Here is a 7,343-nt window from a genome sequence, read left to right on the forward strand (position 1 = left end):
GACATGTATGTACAGTGTCAAGTGAGCAGGAATTTTATAGCTGTCCGCTCCCATTCAGAACACAATGAAAACGCTCCGATTTTGAATAAAGATTAAAAATCTAAAGTCAATTGTTCCAGGGCAAACTCACTTGATCCATGTAGAGACATAGCCCAGCTATCATAGCGAAGTCATCTTGAGGCTGGATGGGTGTCAATTTTTCTGTTTTGGACATGTATGTACAGTGTCAAGTGAGCAGGAATTTTATAGCTGTCCGCTCCCATTCAGAACACAATGAAAACGCTCCGATTTTGAATAAAGATTAAAAATCTAAAGTCAATTGTTCCAGGGCAAACTCACTTGATCCATGTAGAGACATAGCCCAGCTATCATAGCGAAGTCATCTTGAGGCTGGATGGGTGTCAATTTTTCTGTTTTGGACATGTATGTACAGTGTCAAGTGAGCAGGAATTTTATAGCTGTCCGCTCCCATTCAGAACACAATGAAAACGCTCCGATTTTGAATAAAGATTAAAAATCTAAAGTCAATTGTTCCAGGGCAAACTCACTTGATCCATGTAGAGACATAGCCCAGCTATCATAGCGAAGTCATCTTGAGGCTGGATGGGTGTCAATTTTTCTGTTTTGGACATGTATGTACAGTGTCAAGTGAGCAGGAATTTTATAGCTGTCCGCTCCCATTCAGAACACAATGAAAACGCTCCGATTTTGAATAAAGATTAAAAATCTAAAGTCAATTGTTCCAGGGCAAACTCACTTGATCCATGTAGAGACATAGCCCAGCTATCATAAGGAAGTCACCTTGAGGCTGGATGGGTGTCAATTTTTCTGTTTTGGACATGTATGTACAGTGTCAAGTGAGCAGGAATTTTATAGCTGTCCGCTCCCATTCAGAACACAATGAAAACGCTCCGATTTTGAATAAAGATTAAAAATCTAAAGTCAATTGTTCCAGGGCAAACTCACTTGATCCATGTAGAGACATAGCCCAGCTATCATAGCGAAGTCATCTTGAGGCTGGATGGGTGTCAATTTTTCTGTTTTGGACATGTATGTACAGTGTCAAGTGAGCAGGAATTTTATAGCTGTCCGCTCCCATTCAGAACACAATGAAAACGCTCCGATTTTGAATAAAGATTAAAAATCTAAAGTCAATTGTTCCAGGGCAAACTCACTTGATCCATGTAGAGACATAGCCCAGCTATCATAGCGAAGTCATCTTGAGGCTGGATGGGTGTCAATTTTTCTGTTTTGGACATGTATGTACAGTGTCAAGTGAGCAGGAATTTTATAGCTGTCCGCTCCCATTCAGAACACAATGAAAACGCTCCGATTTTGAATAAAGATTAAAAATCTAAAGTCAATTGTTCCAGGGCAAACTCACTTGATCCATGTAGAGACATAGCCCAGCTATCATAAGGAAGTCATCTTGAGGCTGGATGGGTGTCAATTTTTCTGTTTTGGACATGTATGTACAGTGTCAAGTGAGCAGGAATTTTATAGCTGTCCGCTCCCATTCAGAACACAATGAAAACGCTCCGATTTTGAATAAAGATTAAAAATCTAAAGTCAATTGTTCCAGGGCAAACTCACTTGATCCATGTAGAGACATAGCCCAGCTATCATAGCGAAGTCATCTTGAGGCTGGATGGGTGTCAATTTTTCTGTTTTGGACATGTATGTACAGTGTCAAGTGAGCAGGAATTTTATAGCTGTCCGCTCCCATTCAGAACACAATGAAAACGCTCCGATTTTGAATAAAGATTAAAAATCTAAAGTCAATTGTTCCAGGGCAAACTCACTTGATCCATGTAGAGACATAGCCCAGCTATCATAAGGAAGTCATCTTGAGGCTGGATGGGTGTCAATTTTTCTGTTTTGGACATGTATGTACAGTGTCAAGTGAGCAGGAATTTTATAGCTGTCCGCTCCCATTCAGAACACAATGAAAACGCTCCGATTTTGAATAAAGATTAAAAATCTAAAGTCAATTGTTCCAGGGCAAACTCACTTGATCCATGTAGAGACATAGCCCAGCTATCATAAGGAAGTCATCTTGAGGCTGGATGGGTGTCAATTTTTCTGTTTTGGACATGTATGTACAGTGTCAAGTGAGCATGGGAGCGGACAGCTATAAAATTCCTGCTCACTTGACACTGTACATACATGTCCAAAACAGAAAAATTGACACCCATCCAGCCTCAAGGTGACTTCCTTATGATAGCTGGGCTATGTCTCTACATGGATCAAGTGAGTTTGCCCTGGAACAATTGACTTTAGATTTTTAATCTTTATTCAAAATCGGAGCGTTTTCATTGTGTTCTGAATGGGAGCGGACAGCTATAAAATTCCTGCTCACTTGACACTGTACATACATGTCCAAAACAGAAAAATTGACACCCATCCAGCCTCAAGATGACTTCCTTATGATAGCTGGGCTATGTCTCTACATGGATCAAGTGAGTTTGCCCTGGAACAATTGACTTTAGATTTTTAATCTTTATTCGAAATCGGAGCGTTTTCATTGTGTTCTGAATGGGAGCGGACAGCTATAAAATTCCTGCTCACTTGACACTGTACATACATGTCCAAAACAGAAAAATTGACACCCATCCAGCCTCAAGATGACTTCGCTATGATAGCTGGGCTATGTCTCTACATGGATCAAGTGAGTTTGCCCTGGAACAATTGACTTTAGATTTTTAATCTTTATTCAAAATCGGAGCGTTTTCATTGTGTTCTGAATGGGAGCGGACAGCTATAAAATTCCTGCTCACTTGACACTGTACATACATGTCCAAAACAGAAAAATTGACACCCATCCAGCCTCAAGATGACTTCGCTATGATAGCTGGGCTATGTCTCTACATGGATCAAGTGAGTTTGCCCTGGAACAATTGACTTTAGATTTTTAATCTTTATTCAAAATCGGAGCGTTTTCATTGTGTTCTGAATGGGAGCGGACAGCTATAAAATTCCTGCTCACTTGACACTGTACATACATGTCCAAAACAGAAAAATTGACACCCATCCAGCCTCAAGATGACTTCGCTATGATAGCTGGGCTATGTCTCTACATGGATCAAGTGAGTTTGCCCTGGAACAATTGACTTTAGATTTTTAATCTTTATTCAAAATCGGAGCGTTTTCATTGTGTTCTGAATGGGAGCGGACAGCTATAAAATTCCTGCTCACTTGACACTGTACATACATGTCCAAAACAGAAAAATTGACACCCATCCAGCCTCAAGATGACTTCGCTATGATAGCTGGGCTATGTCTCTACATGGATCAAGTGAGTTTGCCCTGGAACAATTGACTTTAGATTTTTAATCTTTATTCAAAATCGGAGCGTTTTCATTGTGTTCTGAATGGGAGCGGACAGCTATAAAATTCCTGCTCACTTGACACTGTACATACATGTCCAAAACAGAAAAATTGACACCCATCCAGCCTCAAGGTGACTTCCTTATGATAGCTGGGCTATGTCTCTACATGGATCAAGTGAGTTTGCCCTGGAACAATTGACTTTAGATTTTTAATCTTTATTCGAAATCGGAGCGTTTTCATTGTGTTCTGACTGATTGGAGCAAGCTTAATATAATAATATAGAAGTAGTTAGTACTACAATACCAAAGGATATATAGATCTAAATGGAATATAACCTTTTCCATGTGTATTGTTATTCAATTTGTGTGATATCACTTAAATTTGTGTATTTTATCGAGTTTGAATGATCGCTTTTATTCTGAAAAATCCTGACCGGAAGTAAGAAATTCCTGCTCAGAAATTCCTGCTCATTTGACACTGGCAAGAACACGTTACTAGTACAGGTCCTACAGGAGCGTTGCGTTGATATGGTTTCTTGGTTATTGCCAGTACATTTTCGATTATAATACGCAACGTTTTCGTATCGTGGCCTGCGTAGCGTTAGTAAATTACTTCAGTTCTGTTCGATTTAGCTCAAGTTTACCATTACACAGCCCGGTGAGAAGAGCTGCTCTCCCCAATCTGCCAGGACAATGGTTCAAATAATCATAAGGTGAGTGGTAAACAGGAACACACAGATGTAAAAAATTAATAAAAAAAATGTTCCAGCACGGATTAAGAAAGCAGAGGCCCCTAGCTGGGTCTTGGGCACAAACTATTGGAGAGCCCCCAGCATGCACACACGATTGATTCATAGTAGGCTGCATACTGCTCTGGGTAGCAGATAGTCGGTGTGATGTATAGCCCCATATGTGACCCGCACTTCCGCTCTGTTCTCCGTACACTCTCGAATCTGTGCTAGCCCCATAAGTGACCCTACTACTGTAGGCTACTGAGCACTATACACTCGTGCAGTATTAGGGTCACACTCAGCTCCATAAGGCAATAGGGGGGAACGGCTGTTGGAGAGACAAGAAGGAAGTACACCTGTCGGAGCCAGACTCACTCCTACATCCCTTCATTTTGTTACATCATTGTAAAGTCAGGTGAAGGCTTTTCCAGGGAGTCGATGGTGTATTTATGACTGCTTGTCTGCTGGCTACAGAGGCAGTGTGGATGGCAGCAGCCCTCCAGAGTGGCTGCTGGTGGAGCTGCAGGGAGAGGTGGTGCCCAGGCACAACGCTGGTCTGGCAGGAGATGTGATGGGAGACTTGGTCTACACCAAAGAGGTAAGCAACACAACCAGGAGCAGAAGCTCCACTAAGCATAGGCTGGGTTCACACCGGCGACCCAAGCCTTGCCTATGCCTTGCCTTTACCCACGCTTTTAAATAGGCGTCCGTTTTAGTCAACGAGGCTGTGTACACAGGGCGCCTGAGCGTGAACCCTGCGTGTACCCACGCCTTGCCGATTTTATCGTTTAGGCGTGAGTTCTATTTTCAAGCCGACAAGGCGCGTGCAGGCAGGCTTCTTCTGTCAAGCCATGAAAGAAAAACGCGACAATATCTGTGGGAAATGGCAAAGTCAACTGAATTTCAAAATAAAATGGAGTTACTACAACAGTGTTGAGCAGAGAGAGAGATTGACAGGTGGCTCTCACGTGGGGCTTTCTCCCTGTCTGCAAACACATCTTCATGAGAGAGAATAGCGACCGAAGAAGCAAGATGGACAATGTTGTTGTGCCAGCACATATTCTTGCAAGATCACCTCTCTAAAATGTCCGACTATAGTCAGACCTGGTTATACATATCCAGCATCAATAGAACATTAAATATATCCGATTTATTTTACCTATGATAATTCGGGACCACACGTGAAAAAATACAGTCGGGAGAGAGGAGAGGCGCTTGTGACTCGGCTCCAGGTTCAGCGTGCAAAGGCGTGCGGTGTGATCGCAAAAGCGTGTAACAGGTTCACGCCCAGCTCAAGGTTTGCAGGCATAGGCGTGGGTTGAGGCAAGGCAAGGCGTAGGTTCTCTGTGTGAACTAAGCGTTAGAAGCTCATAGCCTCTAAGCCTTGTTTTTATATTAGGGGACCAAACCCCTATGTAATGCCCCAGACACACGGGCCCATGTCAAAGAACTAGCGGCAACGAAGTCCAACTGTTGCGTCGCCTCATGTCGCTTGTGTCGGAACCAAAAAGTTGCACTTGAAAGACTCGAGCCGACGGTCAACTAGCACGTACCTTCTGCGCTAGCCGTGACACACACACCCCTCTGTAATCTGGAAATTCTGCTCACTAAGCGGTCCGCTAGCTTTAAAAAAAAATATTTTTGAATGGCTTCTGTGTGCTTTAGACTTGTTTGGTTTGTGTCTGCTCAGTGGTGGAGGATGGTGCTGCTCAGTGGTAGAGGATGGTGCTGCTCAGTGGTGGAGGATGGTACTGTGAGCAAGGCAGCAGTGTTGCAACACATTTCAGCAGTAAAGGCTAAAAGGTCTCATTCAGAAGGAGAACAAAAGCAATGAGAAGCCAGTGTTATTCCAGTATTTAGCAGATGACCTCCTCACTCACTGCACTTGATTTGGAGGAGGAATCAGTAGTCTGGTCACCCTTTATACTGCTTTTTGCCATGGGGGCGTAAACCAAGGAAACGGGAAACAATACCGTAAATAAGTGCGCAAAAAACCGTCTTTGTTGCCGTTAGCTTGATGCCGCGAGGTTACGTTAGCTAGAGCCTGATAAAAATAACAACAACACAAGTTGTATAGTAGCGACAGCACATTTCTCCAGTAGTCACTGCTGAGGAAGGTTTCTGGAGAGCCAAAGACAATGGAGTACTCGCCATGTGAAATCTTATGATCAATGTCCATGTCTTTCCCAGCACAGGCAGCAGAGATGCCTTTGGATTTCAACTGTTGTACTTGATCCTCCATTATCGATAACAGCGGACAGACAACTATAACTATTCCATCAACTGGCCATTTGTTTGAAAAGTAAAGCTTCTGTATTGGCTTAAAGTGATATTGTGAATCCGCAATGTTTCTACAAGAACTTCTTTAAAAACTTTGTTCGGTACGTCCATCTTTTGTTTTGTTGTTTGCCGTTTTATTTTCTTATTCGTTGTGTCTGATTCTCAAGTGAACGAGCTGTTTCCGCTGCTTGTTTCCTGTCTAGGGCGGGCTCTAGGCCGAGTGACAAAATCCCCTGTAAACGGAGACCAGGCTCTTGCTCGCCGAGAAGAGCCTGGTGACGCAAGGTTAGGAATCCGTGAAAAACATCCACGGGAGAACAAGTAGACTACCATGGTTTAACGTTTGCCTCGCTTTCCCCTTTCACTTTGCTCCTCCCTCCACCAGAGGGTGCCGGTGCTGATCGTGGGGCACCACATCCTGTATGGCAAGCAGGTCAAACTGGAGAAAGCCTTCGCCGTCCTCACCAAGCATCCCGGCCACGGGCAGGGGGGGACCGGGGGCAACGGTGTCGACGACAGTGGCAGCCAGATTCCCATGGAAATGGACCAGCAAAGCTCCGCCTCCACGTTTTACTCTGTGTCTGCCCTCATCAAGAGGAAGCTGATCTTCAAGACGCGTCCCAAACCCATCATCACTAACGTGCCCAAGAAGGTGTAGCAGGCTGGTGGGCAGGGCTGGCAGAAGGTGTAGCAGGCTGGTGGGCAGGGCTGGCAGATATGGACCAATGGGCTAAATGTTCAGTTGTTACTTGGTGATTTCACAAAATATTTACACAATGACATTTTTGATAGACTTACCCGGCTGGTTCTTGTTGGACGTCTTGCGTGGGACCCCATCCGCGACATCTCTTACAAGTACATAAGCAAGCACCCAATATGGATGGTAGCACTACATTATAACTGTTGATATTATATATGTTTTTCTTTCTTTTCCTTTCCTGTGTCTGAGCTGGTTCGTTTTTGTTCATATATTGTTAAAATGTAAAATAAAATATTAAAAACA

General features: G+C 43.5%; 1 protein-coding gene across 1 annotated transcript; it reads left to right on the forward strand.

Annotated features, from left to right (window-relative positions):
- The first annotated feature begins 3,840 nt into the window (after positions 1-3,840).
- On the forward strand, positions 3,841-7,343 carry chtf8 (CTF8, chromosome transmission fidelity factor 8 homolog). The gene is made up of 3 exons (XM_083654402.1): positions 3,841-4,042; positions 4,535-4,658; positions 6,726-7,343. Exons 1-3 carry the CDS (start codon positions 4,023-4,025, stop codon positions 6,996-6,998), a joined length of 417 nt encoding a protein of 138 aa, XP_083510528.1. The 5' UTR covers positions 3,841-4,022; the 3' UTR covers positions 6,999-7,343.

Source organism: Poromitra crassiceps, assembly GCF_964638095.1.
Source record: "Poromitra crassiceps genome assembly, chromosome: 18".
Lineage (NCBI taxonomy): Eukaryota > Metazoa > Chordata > Actinopteri > Beryciformes > Melamphaidae > Poromitra > Poromitra crassiceps.

Excerpts from the sequence above, each read along its gene's own strand:
- chtf8 (XM_083654402.1), top strand. The coding sequence starts at position 4,023 with ATGGTTCAAATAATCATAAG. Across the intron at positions 4,043-4,534 it reads ATGGTTCAAATAATCATAAG|AGGCAGTGTGGATGGCAGCA; the intron begins GTGAGTGGTAAA and ends TGCTGGCTACAG. Across the intron at positions 4,659-6,725 it reads ACTTGGTCTACACCAAAGAG|AGGGTGCCGGTGCTGATCGT; the intron begins GTAAGCAACACA and ends TCCCTCCACCAG.